Source organism: Dermacentor silvarum, chromosome 3 (genome assembly GCF_013339745.2).
Source record: "Dermacentor silvarum isolate Dsil-2018 chromosome 3, BIME_Dsil_1.4, whole genome shotgun sequence".
Lineage (NCBI taxonomy): Eukaryota > Metazoa > Arthropoda > Arachnida > Ixodida > Ixodidae > Dermacentor > Dermacentor silvarum.
The window spans coordinates 62,678,057-62,695,845 of NC_051156.1; the positions used below are offsets into that span (position 1 = coordinate 62,678,057).

General features: G+C 46.4%; 1 protein-coding gene across 1 annotated transcript; it reads right to left on the minus strand.

Moving 5' to 3' along the window:
- Positions 1-1,019: 1,019 nt before the first annotated feature.
- LOC119445450 (sulfotransferase 1A3-like) lies at positions 1,020-17,286 on the minus strand. Its single transcript, XM_037709730.2, has 3 exons — positions 17,154-17,286; positions 13,518-13,953; positions 1,020-5,967 (listed from the first exon to the last, which is right to left on the minus strand). The coding sequence occupies exons 1-3, from the start codon at positions 17,273-17,275 to the stop codon at positions 5,392-5,394; spliced, it is 1,134 nt and encodes a 377-aa protein (XP_037565658.1). The 5' UTR covers positions 17,276-17,286; the 3' UTR covers positions 1,020-5,391.
- Between the last annotated feature and the right edge of the window lie 503 nt (positions 17,287-17,789).

The following is a 17,789-nucleotide window of genomic DNA, read 5'->3' on the forward strand; positions in this document are numbered from 1 at the left end:
ATGTCAATGGGGTTTCAATATTGGCATTCAACATATTTCAACAATATCTCAACAGGTTTTCAATATTGACATTCAACACATCTTCAACAGTTCTTCAATGGGCTTTCAATATTGGAATTCAACATGGTTTCAACAATCCATCAATGACTTCTCAAATTGAAACGACCCAATGATGTTTCAACAAAATGTCGCGGGCCAATTTTCAACACCTGTCAACAATTTCCTCAATAATGTTTCAACAAAGCCTCAATGTGCTTTCAATGCCATTTGTTGACATTGACCAATGACTTTTCAACAACTTTTCAACAATTTTTTTTGTATCTGTTGGTTTTACATGGTCATGATTAACAAAAATCGGGCACATTGATGTCCCTTCTTCTCTCATGATATATATATATATATATATCATTGAAGGGTTCACAGAATCCGGCAGTGAACCAGGTCAAAGAATGAAAGCATGTGGGAAAAATTTAAAGGAGCAGTGCGACAGTACCTGCTTTCCTGTTTTTGCTCATATCACGTCAACCAATTAATCGCGCTTCAATCAGTAATCGAAAAATTCGAGAGTTACCATTGTCTCGCACAAGGCGCTACTGGTAATAGATCACCTCCAGATCTTGTGGAATGGGTTCCGCAGTGCTACAGCTGACCTGCCGAAGGGGGATCGAGCCTCTCCTTAAAATTGGAGGAGGTGCCCCCCCCCCCCCCTCTGACTTTGCGCACTGTGTATATGCATATTTAAAGGAGGTCACTTATGTTTGACTTCAAAGCGAATAGCATTTCCTACTTTAACAGGTTTTTCTTATCTAATTGGCTGGCAAGAGACAAGGAGCACGCAGAAATGGAGAGAGTTTAGGTGGGACCGAGCCAGCACAATGAAGGTACGTAGATGACAGGATGAGGAAGGTGATGCCGGCGTCTGTGATTGGCCCGCTTCCCTTTGCTTAGCTTGCGGTGGCTAGTAGAATATCGCGGCGGCGTGCAACGGAAGGTTAAAAATGCCACTAACACTTATCTTCATTTCATTTTATTTCATTTATTGATACTATCAGTCCCAGAGGGACTATAACAGGACTGGGAAATGACAAATATGAATACAATAGAAAGTACAAAATTGCAAAGATGGGCAGATATTCAACAGAAAATAAATGCAGATACGGCAGTTGGAAAATACAGTCTCTTGGCACAAAACAAAACAACAAAACATCATACAGGCACAAAGAGTCCGTTCACTTCACACAGGCAATACAGTCTCATACTGCTCGGTCTCAGTAGGGAACACAACATTGTCAATATTGTGAAGGCATTCGGTAAATGTCCAAGATGATACAGCGGAGCCTGGGAGAGTGTTCCAATCTCTGCAAGTGCGGGGAAAATAACTGAACTCACAGCAATCATTTCTTAAAACCGGTAATCGAATAAATTTACCGTGGCCATGTCTGGATGTTGGTTAGTTTTGATTTCAAAATATTCTTATTCGCTTATCCTAACGTAGTTGTGGATAATAAGGTAAGTGAATTTCAATCTTTCATATCTGGTTCTTGCTTCGAGAGCCGGTAGTTGAGCTTGTTTGCACAGTCGAGTTGAGGAAATTTTAGATGCGGCGGTATTTATTAAATAAATCTTGAGGCCAGGCGTTGAAACTTTTCAAGCTTGAGGCCGATGATTGCTGTGTGAGGGTCCTATACTATTTTTGCATATTATATTACTGGCCTTATGAAAGATTTGTATGTGACCCTCTTTACGTCGGGAGTAGCAATGTGCATGGTACGTCTCAGGCACTACAGCTTTTTGGAAGCTTTGTAGACTACCGTATCTATATGGGTATTCCATCGTAGGTCTGATATAAAGGTCACTCCTAGATATTTATAATGATTCACTCGTTCTAGCGTGTTCCCATGAATTTAATAATCGTAACAAAGAATATTTTTCTTCCTAGTTATAGTCACGAACACGGACTTTTTGAAGTTTCACTCCATGTGTCATTCCTCCCACCATTTCATTATTTTTTTGACGGTTAGAATTGAATTCGCTCTGATCTTGGTTTGGAATTTATTTTACTGTACATCACGCAATCGTCAGCGAAGAGTCTTAATGACACAGAAATTTTTTTGTATAAATCATTATTAAAGATTAAAAAATAAAACCTGACCTTGAACACTACCTTGTGTTACCCCAAAGACGACGGGCAGAGTGCTAGATTAGATAACCCCAAAGTGCATATATTGTTCCCGAAAAGAAATGTACGAGAACCATTTTGTTAAACTTTGATTTTTAAAGATAGTTTTAACTTAAGTAACAGTTTCGGGTGCAACACACCTTATCAAACGCGTTTGCGTAATCCAGGTATATAATGTCTTTTTGACCGCATGAATTTCTTGTTTCAGCAAGGTCGCGAACTGTTTCTATAAAATGGGTAACTGTAGAGAGGCCCTTTCGAAAACCATGTTGACGACAGTAAAGAAGATTATGCTGATCGAGGTAGTGCAAGGGGTGTTTATATATGATCTGTTCAAGTAACTTGGAAGTTGTACTGGTGAGGTAAATTAATCTGTAATTGTTAACAGACCATTTTTTCACGCTTTTGGGAACAGGCGGGACTTTTGCTCGCTTCGAAGCACCAGGAAAACATCCGCTACTGATAGGTGTCTGAAATATTTTTGTCATATATTTAGAAACCCATTCAGCGTACCTGTACAAAAGCTCGTTAGGGATTCCGTCCGGGCCCGGACTCTTTTTGACGTCAACATGGAGTAAAAGGTTCAGAACGTCTTGTTCATCAATTTCTAAATTGGGTATAGGCGCTCTTGGACTTTCATCAGCAAAAGGCGGTAATACACCATTGTCATGATTGAACACAGATGAAAAATAAGAGATAACATTTTCAGCACGTTCTTGGCAATTCTCCCTTCTCCAGCAAGGTGCATACCAGATGACGGATTAATGCAACGCCAAAATTTACTAGGGGATTCACGATGAAACTTCATTAGTGTTACGGTATACAACCTTTCTTTGGATTCCTTTTGCAGGGGCTTCAATCCTGCGCTCATAGGCCATTGAAAGTTTCTTTCCAGGGTCAGGGTTTCGTGAAGCCGCCTTCCTTTTACGTTTGTCTCCGTTTAACATGTGGGTCTGGATCTCATTGGATCACTAGATATATATATCTAGTGATCCAATGAGTTCTTTTATTAGTAAGTTTAGTTTATTTCGGAATAAACTGTTTAATGCATCGAGCTGTCAGTTCAGAAAAGCAGTTCTATAATCGGTCTGTACTAGCACCAGAGTCATAAATATGCTGCATGAAATCAGAGAGCGAATAATCAAGGCAGTTTATTACCGCAACGTCAGCGGCGGTTCTAAAATTAGGGAAAATTGTGGGAGAATGAGTATTCGTGATCTCTGGTGATGCGTCTAACGACAACAAAACCATCACGTGATTCGATAATCCGTCGAGTATTTAGCAGTCGCGGACGGATGATTTTAGGCGCTCAGATACAAAGATCAAATCGAGAATGGATGATATCGTTGTGGACATATCCACACACAAGGACATATCCTTGTGTAGTTGGTTACCACCTGAACTAAATTATGATTGAAGGCAAGATCTAGCAACTGTTCACAACTAGGCACCTCTTGTGTGCCAGGCAATTTTGAAGGTTAGTCAATCCCAGGCAGATTAAAATCCTCAAGAAACAGGACCTTACTGTCATACGTGCCGAAAGGGCTCGGCAACTATATACTGCCACGTAAAATGTTTTATTATACGCAAATAAAGTCGTTGTTCGCGGCATCTCCGAGTAGCCAGTAAAAGAGCGGTAGGTATGCATACGTCCTATATTCCTTTCGGGACGCGGTAGTCGCCGCGTATTACGAATATATCGGCATGTTAATGCATCTTTAATGCGTACACATCACTTCGACGTGGTCACTTTTCGCCGTTTTGTGACATTGCTTGAAAGAAAAGCGAAGTCGGCGGTACTGGACAACATTTAACCAATAGTGGTGGACTAATGACGAAAAAGGTGGGGAAGCACTAATGCTTAATTTCCTTTTGTTCAGGTCTAATTTGGCATATCAGTGTGCACACGTGATATCAGATGGGGAGTTTTCGCGACGTCACGTCACAGACAGGCGAAGCGGGGGCAGCCGAAAAATTTTTTCATCAATCGGGGTTGACTGATCGCAGAAATGGAATAAAAACAGTGTGGAATAGCTTCACGTTATAGCGCACTTGGTTCGATGCGACTTAGAAATAATAAGAAAAAAAGACACACGCAACGCACCATAAAGAAACTAGCGAATTCTTGAATCAAGCTTGTGACATAAATATGTCATAATTGAAAAAAAATGACATGCCTGACTGACATCAGAACAGACGGCGTGCAGTGTACACCGCTGCCTTCTTGCTTTAAGGGAAATGTGACCACGTGACATCAAGTGTACCTCCCTCGAGAAGAAGTCGAAGGAGTTCAAAGAAGTTCCCGGGTGCCTGTGTTCTGCAGCCTTTGCATAGCTACGAGTATTCCTAAAAAAATGGTCTTTTCGCATTCTTGCATGCATCCACATCCTTTACAAGCGACGCATTTATACATGTCGGCCACATCGGAAACGTTATGTCAGATCCTCGATGGTAAAGTGCAGTGCTCAAAGATAAAGAACAGTTGAGACAGTTGGTAGTTTTCCCTCACCCTGCCTCGTATTGTCAGAGAGAGATAGAGACGGAAGTTCAATGATACGAAAGCAGTCAGGTCGGCCTGAAGTAAAGAGAGAGGGGCATGACGGGTTACGATGACGACAAAAGGCCGACGCAATACACATAACAGGCAAGTCTAACCAAAGCCTATAGAGTCCAGACCAGTAATTTTTAAAAACTCAGGATCCTGAAGCCAGCCTGGAGGAGGAAACGACGTCCGGAACTAACAGTATTATAATGCGCTGTCGAAAGGGCCCATCGTTCTTTCACGAGTTTTACTAGGTGTACTGCTTCAGCTGTCACTGCTGTGTAATAGACGCTCTGTGGCCATTTGATTGAGTCCACTGATTGCACGCGCCGTACGTAGGTAGCAGGGTAAGGAGAGCGAGGTTCTCCCGTACCTTCTAAATGCCCACGCCCATTCTGCCTTTCAAAAGAAGGAAAAAAGAAAGCTTAGAAACGATGGTGCGCGTCCTTGGAGTAAATAACGGCGGATACACGTAACACACACCCCCCTTTTTTGTTAGTCGACCTTGAGGCAGGTATAGCCTCCACATGAGCGACACCGCTTTACGTAAACAAAAGAGAGACTTGATTTTAAAGATCCACTAAATAGGCCGATAATCTTCCACGGTCTTCTTTGCCGTCATAGCAGGCTTCGTCTTGGATGAATGAAGGCGTGTCTGAGCGCGCCTAGTCTACCCAGACTGTTCGCACAAAGTCAACGCTTCCCGTCGTATGTCACTCCACAGTTCCATGACGTCGGATCCTCGCGTCGTTTCCTCGATTGTGGCTTCCATGCGTCGCAGCTGCTTGGGAGTGAAGCACTCTCTCCACCCTCCAACCTTGGCCTGTCTGAGCACTTCGTGACACTTCGCGTCACCTCCATGCGCTGCCTTAGATGACGGGTTGAGTTTGTCGAAGAGCTTCTGCATTCCTGGATCGGGGATTTCGCGCAGGTTGAATATCATAATGTCTTTCATGTTTCTCGCGCTACTCCTCTGCAGGATTAGGCTTAGCCTCTCTTCGCCCTCTTCCTCCAGCATTTCACCGAAGCGCTCCCCGATGAAGCGAGCCAACCGAAGCACAGTACGTCGAGTGTCCCTCGTCAGTTCCTCGTACGTCAAGAAGAACACGTTGGGCTCATCCTTCAAAGCGTACCCGGCGGTCACGTGGTCGAAGTAGAAACCGTATCCGAGTTCGCCAGTCAAGAAGACTTCTAGGAAATCATCGAATGTGCCATCTTCGAAGCGGAAGACGCTCAAGTTTTTCTCCTGCGAGAATGCAACATGAAATAAAAGAAGAAACGTCTTGTAATTACACTGACAGTTGATATATATATATATATATATATATATATATATATATATGTTGCATAGAAGAATAAAATTTCTTTATGTTTGTTCACTTTGTGATGACACGTTATTAGTTACGATATCATCTGTCATACTGCCTGCTGGAAAATATTGAAATGCGGTGATCGCTATTATTTTCTCGCTGCCTACGTTCTCTGTGGAACTGTTTTCAAGCATATACGGCGTGTGGCTTAATGCTGCAAGATCCCGTCTGAAATGCACCATATTCATGTACAGGAATTTGGGACATCGCCCATTAGCAGCATCTGCCGGCGGCGATTGTTGTGCGGTTACGTCACTCAATGGGAATTGTCTTTTAAAAATTTACTTCAGAGAAGCGCTTCCTAACTTAGCCAAGTAGCATCACTTATATAACCTGAAGATTATTTTATCGTGCGCCAAGCATGGTTATAACTCAATAACTTTTCTGGGTTCGACAGCCACTTTTTTGTACCACTGAAACTCCGTGGCGATGTAATTAGAAATTCACATCAGAGAGTCCACATCCTCATGGAGACCAGCTCCTAACAGCTCTTAGCTATGGGACATCCCGCTTTAACCACAATCTAAAGGTTGGTCTGCGCTCTTGCAGAACACACTTATTTAATGACTCCTTTAGTCCGAGAACAAGTCTGGACTACGACAACCTTCCGACTTCCATCGCTACCATCCCTAACACCACAGACAGCAGTACATAATTTAATTTTGAAACCATGCTGGCTCGTGTACATCTTTTTTTTTGTTAAAGCACACTGCTTTCTGCAATGCCTTCTGGGCTTTGAAAGTAATTAAATGAAGTGAAATGAGTGCGTCTTCATATGCCAAGGTTACTGAACTAGCGACCCACAATGAATCATTCTGCGATCATATAGAGTATGGCTTAATTCAGCAAATTTTCATACCAGGCCAACAATGACGCAACCGACGAGTGTGAGTTGTCGCAATGCGATGGTCTTTCTTGTCGACGGTACCGATGAAATCAGCATGCCGACCATCGTTCGACTGGACCCCGCTCGATCAGCCGTCCTACCAGCAATGCAATAGCCGCAGCGCCTTCGGTTGTATATATAATTAATCGTGCTCAAAGTGACTTAAAACATGCCCACGAAGTTGAAATGAACAAGCTTGAACCATCTCAAGCCGTGCATATGAAGTTTCAGCCAACGCTGATCCTGTTCAGCGAAGGTTAGGCCTGGCGCCGTCGAGTTCGTGTCTAGCTGCCGGCGGCCTTGAACTGAAATGTAAGTAGCTAGAACGAAGGAAACCGCTTTTATAGTTCAGTTCTGGCCTTAGCGATTTGAAATCAACTACACTTCGCACATCACGTACGCAAAAAGCGTCGACAGCGCTGTGCCAACATACTGTACCTCACCGTTCCCGTAGAGAGAATAAACATTTTTAATATGTAAATGCAGCTTTGGAGAGGTGTCCTCATTCCAGAATACCTTGAGCTCTGGCCGCGCCCTGGGCCCTCGTAATCAGCCGTTGCTGATCTTCGAGGTCGGAGCTGGCCAAGGCTCTCTCCCAAAGCTCGTGGGTGGGGTAAGGGTTCGGAGGATTGACTGGTGCCTCTCTGCAGCCCCCTACTATGTGCCTGAGGGACCCGGGCTCTGCACAGAAGCGGTAGAGCAGGTTGGGTGGGGGAATGTATTAACCTGTAGAGCTCGGAGGAATCGCTCCTGCTCTCTAGGTAGTGACTTGTGTGGGGGTGCATATGTTCTGCGGGTTAGCTTGTAGTGTTGTGTGATGTCTTGGTATGAGACTAGAGGGTGCATGCGCTCGGGTTCAGATTTCTCGGCGTCGGCTCGGTGGGTCAAATCTCGAGCCACGTGGTTGGTGACCTCGTTGTCAGGAATGCCGTGATGAGCTAGCGCCCAGATGGCCATGAGTGATCTTGTTGGCGGCTTTTGAGTGATGATCTTGAGTGTAGTGGCATGAATTCTGCGGCTAGTGAAGTTGCGGCACGCCTGTTGGGAGTCGGTCACTATGACTTCAACCTGTGTTTGGGAGAGCGCGAGGGCTATGACCACCTCCTCGGCTTGGAGGGGATTGTATCGGGTGAGCGAAATGCTGCTCCGATGTTCTTTGTTGACGATTACGGTGGCTGTTGTGGCTGCGCGTCTGGGGTCCGCATCCGTGTAGGCTGTAGAGGGTAAAGTCTCGTATCGCTTGTGTATGGCCCGGGCATCCCTTTGCTGTGCGTGGTGCACTGGGTGCATGTTGCGAGGTAGGGGAGGTACGGTGATGGTGCTCCAGATGGCATGGGGTAAGCTAACAGTTTGAGTAGGCTGCCCATCCCATTCGCTACGTAGATGGCTGGGTCTGTAAGCATTGTTATGCAGACACATTCCTTAAATCAATGAGAAGCACCATTTACCTCTGCTCAAACGGGAAACGAGACACAGCAGCAGCTTAAACAACCGCCTCGCTCAGTTGTACCAACGTTGTCAGCGATGGCATTCGCGTTTTCGCGAGAGAACAACAGGATCTATAAATGAGCGCTTATGCGAGCACAGTTTTATCTAATAATGCTTTATGGAGCGCGAAAACTGTAAGTACGATGTAGTTAAAGAAAGGGAGAATCATTAATAAATTAACTGCCCGTAATATATGCATCTCGATCACAGTTGCGTCAAGTGGCTCGGCCGCTCGTATTGACTCATCTTAGGGTGGAACAACGCGGCTGATATGCGCATATACGGATGTTTTCCTACGTTTTGAGATTATTTTATATCAGCGATGCACCTTTTCCCCACTATTTGACGCTAACCGCGATATGTGGTTGTAGATGCCGATGTAAAAAAAGTGCGCTGCTTTGGTAAATCCGACGCGGCAGGCTGCGTTAGAAGACTTCTTGGATATGCGATATGTCTAAAGAATATGTAAAAAAGGAATACTCAAAGCAAGGTGTAAGTGCAGAAATCAGCGACAACAAACTCCAGGGCAGCCGCGTTGGCAGGCAGAGCTCAGCGTGCCTTTATCGGCCGCACTGTTAGCACAACAGTGCACTGCTCACCCAGTAGTCGGTGCAACAGTGCAACCTGCTCACCCAGTAGTTTCACCCAGTAGCTCACCCGCTATATGGCTTCCAGGAACGACATTCTGCCCCAGAAAAGCCATTAATAATTATTCGCGATCCACAACGCGAACAACCGACGCGCACTCAAGATGGGCGCAGGTACACAAGTCAACCGGCGACAGCCTCGGCATCCTTCCAAAACCTTTCCAGCGGCGTGCGGCAGAGGGCAGCATAGGAAAATGAAAAAGACGGATTATATGGACACTCCAGGCGCATTTCTGCCGTCGCCGTGAGGTTCCGTGTAAAGTCCAAGGGCGATAAAATAGTCGCAGCGCGCCGTATGCTGTACACGTGCGGATGAAAGAGTGCGAGGGTGAGCCGGCGATCGCGGCTCAATCTCGCCCAAGCAAAAGAGGAAAGCGGGAAAGGAGCACGCCGTCTTCCGTCGGGCACAAGGCCCCGGGGGCAGTGTAGGGAGGGGCGGGGGCGCGTTCTACTCCGGGAGGCACGAGCGTCCGCGCGCACCCGCCCGGGCCTCAAGGCTCCGCGGGGCTCCAGGAGGAGGGACGCGTGGGGGAGGGGGGGGGGGGGCAGTGCGCGTTTCACTCCGATCCGCTTTATCTTGAAAGCCACCTGCGACTGGGACACAGTCCACTGTGCGCTGTGTTTTCGCTGCTTAGTTCGCGTTGATGCGAGGCGCAGCACGAAGGCCAATTCATTCTCTGCTGCGGCCGCGCCTCCTCACTAAGCGCCTTGGTAAATAATGAAATGACGAAAATAGTTGTCTCCACACCGGAGAAATCAACAAGATGCAATTACTACAAAGGAAGGTAGTAAAAAAAATTCGCAGTTTCACCCGAAAGGCGAAGCATCAATTGCGATAGCAAATTAGTAGACAGCTATACGGAGTACGGATAGAAGTTTTATCGGCAGTATAAACTTGGACACATTCACTTACTAACTCAAATAACCAATATGGTGTCAGCGCGCACAAGCAAACATGGATAGATCACACTCGATGACCGCAGACAACCACTGTCAAAACGCTGGCATGCGCCTTAGCGAGCGAAGGTTCGTGCGGTCTATCGCTTCAACGGAAACTGAGCAGCGAATGCACAGCGCATACAAAGGTCAGAGCCGTGTGGGGATCGCTTTCAAGATACTCCCTCCCGCGCTGCCTACCCGCTTTCCTCCTTTCGCCTGCGAGATTCCGGTTCCCCTTGCGCCTGGTCGCAAGATACGCGTATGGTGCCGCAGCTAAACGTCGCCTCCCCTCCCTCACTCTCTCCCTCCCATCCCCGCACGGCCTTTCGCACGACGGCAGACGTCGCGTTTGCTCTCCGCCGTGCGTTCGCTCTTCGTGAAAGTGCGCGTCCCTCGCGCGCTTTTATGCAGCATACGGCGCGCGGCGACGATTTTATCGCCCTTGGACTTTACGCGGAACCTGACGGCGACGGCGACGGCATGAATCCACTTGGAATGTCCATATAATTGCTATCGCAATAAAATGTGACATTGCTGAAAATATGAAGTAATTGTGATGCATTAAATTTCCGGCTATGAACAAAATAATGGTGGCGAGTCCCCAGCAATTTATTAAAAAGTGCACATCCGCTTAGACGATGTCGCACTACGCGCTACACCAGAAGAATAGATTTTGCACAGAAAGTGGTTTATTAAAGTGCTAACAAGCTGCAAGCTGAGAGTTTCGAGTGGTGGGCTCTTGCCTGTGCTCGAATAAATAATAACTCGAAAACAGACTGACAATGAAATCGACAAAGACGGCGCCTGTAACTACTTTGATCAATACTTAACGAGAAGAGAAACCGAAGGGCTCGATTTTTGTTAATCACGGCCCTGTAAAGCCAATTGGAAATGAAGAAGTAACTCAGCGCAATATAAAAGACAGACACAAGAAAGGGAGAAACAAGGACAAGCGCTACTCACAACTGTTTAATGCAAAGGAATGATTGTACACACATATATATCCTCTTGTCACGCATGCGCAGGCCAGACGATAAGAAAGGCACGTGTAGATTAAAGACGGTTGCGCAAGAAGTCAAATTCGGCGTCAAGTAAAGAGATAGACGGCTCACTTACACACCGATCTCTGTTCTGCTCGATAAAGAAGGCCTCCAGTGCAAGACGAGAAGAGGCATTGCCACTCCTGCCCAAAATGGCAGTCTCATGAAATCGAGCGTCACAACCGCATGCGGTAACATGGGCCACCAAATGCGCGCCCTTATCCTCCTTTTTGTTTATCTTTTGCGCATGTTACCTTAAGCGGTCGTTCACGCAACGTTCAGTTTGGCCGATATACAACTGCCCACAAGGGTGCAAGGGGATGACATAGACAACCCCTCTGGAGCACTTCACAAAGGGCTTCTCGTGCCTAGTAGGGCAGCCTCGCCTGCTCTCACGGCAAACTCGAGAGCACAGCTTAGAAAGCTTGTTGGGCGCAGAAAAAACAAGAGGTATACCCTGTCGGTTAGCAACCTTTTTAAGGTTGTGTGACACTTTGTGCACATAGGGTATTACCTCCGGCCTCAACTTCGGTTGTAGGACCTCTGCTCTTGCCCTACGTGCTCCAAGCTTTACTTTTTGTAACAAAGACTCGGCTATGGCGTTGACGACAGCGAAAGGGAAACCAGCAGCCAAAAGGCGGCCTACTTGGTTTGCGAAACTAGACCGCATTTGGTGCTCGCACGATTTTCGCAGGGCTGATTCCAAGCACAGACTGCCTACTGCTCGCTTCACCACCTTAGAATGGGCAGAATCAAAAGGCAGTAATTGCTTCAAAGCACGCGGTTGATACGCCCAGCAGACGTGGCCAACACCAAAGGTCAGCTTTAAATCCAAAAACTGCAGGCCTGTGGCGTCAGGCAGTTCATGCGTAAAAACGAGCCCTTGGCCTTCGTTGTTAAAAGCTTCTAAAATTAAAGCAGGGGATGTAAGGTCACCCTTTTTGTTTAAAAGCACTAAAAGTCATCAACATACCTAAAAACCTTTAAAACTTGCCCCCCATTAAAAACATGCTCCAAAGATCGGTCAACAAAAGAAAAAAAAATGTCGCATAAGATAGGAGCGACACATGAGCCGATACAGACACCCCGGCGTTGCAGATATGGCTGCTCGTTGAAAATAATAAAAGTCACACTTAAATAAAACTGAAGTAATGTTAAAAAGTTGTCCACTGACAGGCCCGCAGAATTCTGGAATTCTACCACATCATTGTACTCAATACATTCTCTTAAGGAAACCAGAAGCTTATCCTGAGGGATAGAGTAGAAAAGGTCCTCTACATCAACAGAGAAACCGTACTTAATGCCGTCATTACACTTTACAAATTGCGCAACCTCCGAAGAACTTTTCACACGGAAAGGATCGTCCACATCAAGCTTCTTTAGCTTTTTTAAAAGAAAAAGGCTCACGCAGTGCTGCCACGCCCCACGTTCACTCACAATAGTTCTGAAAGGAATCTCGGGCTTATGCGTTTTTGCGGTAAAGAAAACCGTCAGACTGTTTTCTTTGCTGTTCCTGATTTGTTTAGCGAGGGTGGTCAAATCCAAGGCAGGGCAGGAGTGGAAATGCCTCTTCTCGTCTTGCACTGGAGGCCTTCTTTATCAAGCAGAACAGAGATCGGTGTGTAAGTGAGCCGTCTATCTCTTTACTTGACGCCGAATTTGACTTCTTGCGCAACCGTCTTTAATCTACACGTGCCTTTCTTATCGTCTGGCCTGCGCATGCGTGATAAGAGGATATATATGTGTGTACAATCCTTCCTTTGTATTAAACAGCTGTGAGTAGCGCTTGTCCTTGTTTCTCCCTTTCTTGTGTCTGTCTTTTATATTGCGCTGAGTTACTTGTTCAGTTATGCAGAACCAACTAGCCCAACAATTAACTATTCTGGAAATGAAGCCAAGGAAAGAACTGGGGTAATCCGCTGGGGTTCAAAGTGAAATGTAGAAAATAATGAGGAAAAGGGACAGTTATAGTGGACGAGAAAAATAGCTTGTCGCGGGTGGGAGACAAACCCACAAGCTCAGTATCACGTGTGCGTTGCACGGCCAATTGTGCTACGGTGACGGCATCACTACAACCACTATCTTGTGTATTATTTATGTGTACTAGATCTTGCCCCGGGAGCTGTTAGCTAGCTCCATTTGACTTCATTACCTGTTGGCTTTCGCTCGTTTTCATCAATACTGTTAGCTGTATGCTTTGGCATTTCAGTTCCTTTGGAACTGTCAGTGGGAGCAACATTCGGTATATGTCAACACATTTCCGGGCGCGGCTTTCAATGAGGCGGAATGCAAGAACACTCGTGTGCTTAGATTTATACAACGTTAAAGAACCCCCGGTGGTCGACATTAATTTGGAATCCTCAGTCATAGCTCCACTGTTCAGCATCGGTACGTTAAACCCCGTAATTTTGCGGCGCTATACATACGTGATGGTATAGTGACACGCAGACGTCCCACGGGTTGCGAGCTACGTAGATGTACTTGGCCTCAGGGTTTAGCTTGTCCTTTCTCAATGGCAGATGAGTACACAGGGTGCGCATCGGGGTGCTCTGCTTGCAGTCGGGGGCATCCACGAAGTACTCGATGAACTTGGCGCCTTCCATGAACTGCTCGTACGTGTCGACTGGTTCGCCCTCCTTGAGTATCAGCTGCGTGATGTACTGGACCCAGTGTGTGCCGCTTCTCGGGTACGAAACCTGCAGCAGGTCACCCTTGCGGGCAACGAAGTCGAGACCCTGCCTGAGGGTCTCTGGTGTCATGAAAGGGCACCTGGGTACCCCGTCGATGATCTGGTAGTAGGGTTTTGGACGGGCTGCGGCCATTTTCTTGCTTGTCGTTAGGGCCACGGTGTTAGTTTGACTCCTGATGTGTAAGAAAAGAACAAGGGCACTTCGTTGTTTCGTAGGCAGTGGCAACTATAATTGAATAACGAACCAATGTATATGTAACATGGCAACGAAAGTTCCTTAGAAACCTACATGTCCTCTAATGGTGGATGGTGATGATAACGATGATGACGTAACGGGCCGGCGCATTACTTTGCTACCCTTCGTAACGAACGGGCACATTACTGCGCCATGGGCGTTGGTAGGGCGCCAGTGGTTGCCTCACGGAAATATTTACGTGAGGTATCTCGCGCAGCCAGCTGCTCAACAGAAATGACGCTGTTTCCGGAAAGGCGTAATTCTATGCTGTTAAGCTTTCGGTGGGAAAAATAAACATTTTCAGCTCGAGGTGTGTCATGCCAAGTGGCCTCCTTCTATGCACTCCAGTTCATGTCCATTGAAAACTGCCGCGTGCCAGAAAGCTGTCATTGCGAACATGCCTCAGGCCGGGTAACGTAATATGTCCGCTCCACGGATGGTTATTACATGGTTGTGAAATCCCTGTAAGCATAGAATTATTTATTTTTCATCATACAAAGGTAACAGTGCGATAAGGAAAAAAAAGAAATAGAAACAAATGCCCTGCTGAACGTTACATGATCTCACACGCAGCTGAAGTAGACACCATATATCCATAACGCTTATGATTACGACGAACCACATCGCATGAGGTTAGAAACAGTGCGCTTAGCCCTCCGGTAGACGGAGCACACAATTTGCACACTAGCTACACGAACTTCGAAGTATGTTCAACAGCAGGTGATGAAAGAATTTAAATGAAGACGTTCGCCGCAGCATCGCATCATGATGCAGGACAAATGGAACCTGTCGGTATTTGTAGTCCTCATTCTAACGGCAGCTATTTCACCAGTGAGCCTTTGTGCGTCTCGCATGAGTACAGAGCGCTGGGCTCACCCAGATGTCGTAGCACATGTATGTTTCTGAGGAACCAGCGCACACGTGCTAAATCTGCGTCAAGGAAAAAACAACAGTTTATCCAAGTAATTCACAAAGAAACGCGCTCTCATGTTCAGTAGCTGAGCAAGCAAGCCACCTGCCGTTTTTTCTGGTACTGAACACATAGCTAAGACACATTATAGAGGAAAAATACCGAAAGTGAAATTACTAAAAAAATCTGATGAAGTTGGTATCATACCATGCCACTTGCGAGCATCTTTTATGGTGACACAAAGGCGACTTATTGCGACATTACTCTGTCAAATACAGCAATACCATCTCAGCATACATTGCCACGAAAAAGAAAGCGAACCGAAGAATTAAAGCTGACGCAATTTCGCATTCACAATTTTTCTTGTATAGAAGCGAACGGCGCGTGACCTCACTTTTTAAAATTTTGATGTCATTGTCCGTACTTTTGCGAATAAGTCCATAAGTGACGTAACGGCTCAGTAATTCTTATGAAATAATGTTTCACCCTGCGAGATGTAGTGGCGCTGCAATCGCACGTCAAGAAGTGCATGCCCCTGGCAATTGGTCAGAGCACGCATTTTGGCCTCGCCTTCGTGACCCCTTTGAATGCACCTTGCGCGGAGAGCGGAGTGTGTGGCCGATGGTAGAATCAGCGCTACAAAATGCGCTATGAAATACGTTGGCGTTCCATTTCACAAATTCCCCAAAGTGTGCCTCGAACAGATCGGGACGATCTTAACTCGAATGCCGAGGCATTCGTTCGCAGTTTTTGGGAACGGATACCAAGTCGTTTGACTTGTGCTAAGCAGACACGATCTCCCTACTCCTGGGCATCAATTTCGCAAATACAACATGTGGCCTAGTATGAAGAATTCGAACGTTAGATACCACATTCAAGTAATAATTGAAAGTATATTTGAGAAGTTTCTTGCTGTTAATGTCGTGTTACCTATGTGCAATAACTACAGGGGCATAGATATGACAGCAATTGTTTTGATTGTTCCGCATAAACAAAAAGAAACACTTGATATATAGAACAGAAAGGGAAAGACGAATACAAGCCACCAAAACCACGCGCTCGAAGAAATATTTTTTTTAAAGCGGAGTAGGACGGGCAGCTCATTAAAGTAAATCTACTTCTGCTTATCTCAGTGGTTTCTGTGATTCCTCTAGTCAGCTGACCAGCACTCTTGGGGAACAGTTGCCTGTAAAAAACGGAGGCTTGCGGTGCGAAACGTGCACATATCTTTGTACAGTGACAACCAGAGGAGCAGAACGCGCATTGATCGGTTTGTTCATTGGCGTTTCAAGGAAGGAGGAGGAAGAATAGACAGACAGATAGGAAGGTCAGCCAGTTCTCAGACCGGCTAGCCACCCGATGCTGGGGAAAGGGATAAGGGGAATAAAATATAATAGAAAATAGATGTTACAAACACAGAGAGAGAGACATAAGAAAGGGGAAAGGCGGGGACGTTAACCAGAGGGGAAGGTACGGTTTGCTACCCAGCGCTGGGGAGAGAGGGGAGATGTTACAAAAAGTTTACAACTTACTTGGGGGCTAGCGGTTCCTAAACGCCCCTTGTAATTTTTACGGTAGATGCGGATGGCAGCATATTTAACTCAATATACTGCTGTGATGCTCAGAAATTGAATTCAGATTCCCGAGATATATACGTTTGGTACAGTAAGAAACTCAATTATTCGATAGCTCAATGTTAGCCTCGCAGTAATTAGCGGGCAATAAATTTGGCTGCACGGAAAGACTGCACTTACACTGTGACACAGGCGCAAATTTTTCGTGAAATACGGTCGTGGTAGCCCCATTATAATGGAGGGTCTTGTGACGACTGGTCTTGTGACGAGCTTTGGGTGCATAAAAAAAGAAACATCTCTCTACTGCACTGTAGCGTTGTCACGTTAAACTCCACTCCACTCCACCGCACCCCACTCTTCAAGTTAGCTATGCTGCCGACTGACAGGCGCAGTTGATTTCTCAAGCAGTTGGTTGACTTCGCAACAGAGGCGTTGGACGCGTCGATTCCGCCGCGATATCTAGCAGGGCCTGTCATTGCCTACATAAATATTCCTTTGCCACATATACCACATGACACACGTGCTCAGAGCTGTCACTTTCGGGCTCGTGTGGTTGCTGAACGGATCTCAGGGGCGGTTCAAAGGTGCGGACTCATGCAGGAATTCAGGCAACGTCATCTGGAGGCTCGTGAGAAAAGAAAGCCGCGGACTCACCCTGTGCCCAGATAGAGTCGACAGCGTGAAAGCGGGACGCCACGAGCGGCGATAACAAACTCGTTGACCTTGCGGTAAGTGCGGGGAGGGAGAGCAACAGATTGCAGCGCCGCTTGCGACATCCGCCAGAACGAAAACAAAAACAAAGAAAATCGGGCACGTGCAGTCAATGGAGGAAAACGAACTCCCATCTCGTCACAACTACGCCATGAGGCGCTTTGCAGTGGGCGCGTGCGAGAGGCCAGTAGTGGGTGCTACTAAATAACTCTCGCGAGCGTGTAGGCGTTGCCGATACCACCGTTAGCCATTCAAAGAGTAGCTTTGGGTGCAGTAAACTATTCGCCCGCTAAAGAACACCTCACGCTGACCTACATTCCACTCGCTTTGATTCATTGCTCGGGTTCATTGTCCATAAGAAACGCGCAGGGGTATCCGCTGTGGTAGCTTATGCGTGGCGCTGCTGAGATCGAGGGCACGGGTTCAATCCCGGCCGCGGCAGTCTTATTTCAATTGAAATGCGAGAACGCTCCTGTATACTTCTTAGATTTAGGCTCGCGTTAAGGAAACCCCAGATGGCTAAAATTATTACGGCGGAGTCCCCCTCATTACGGCGTGCCTCATGATCGTATTGTGGTT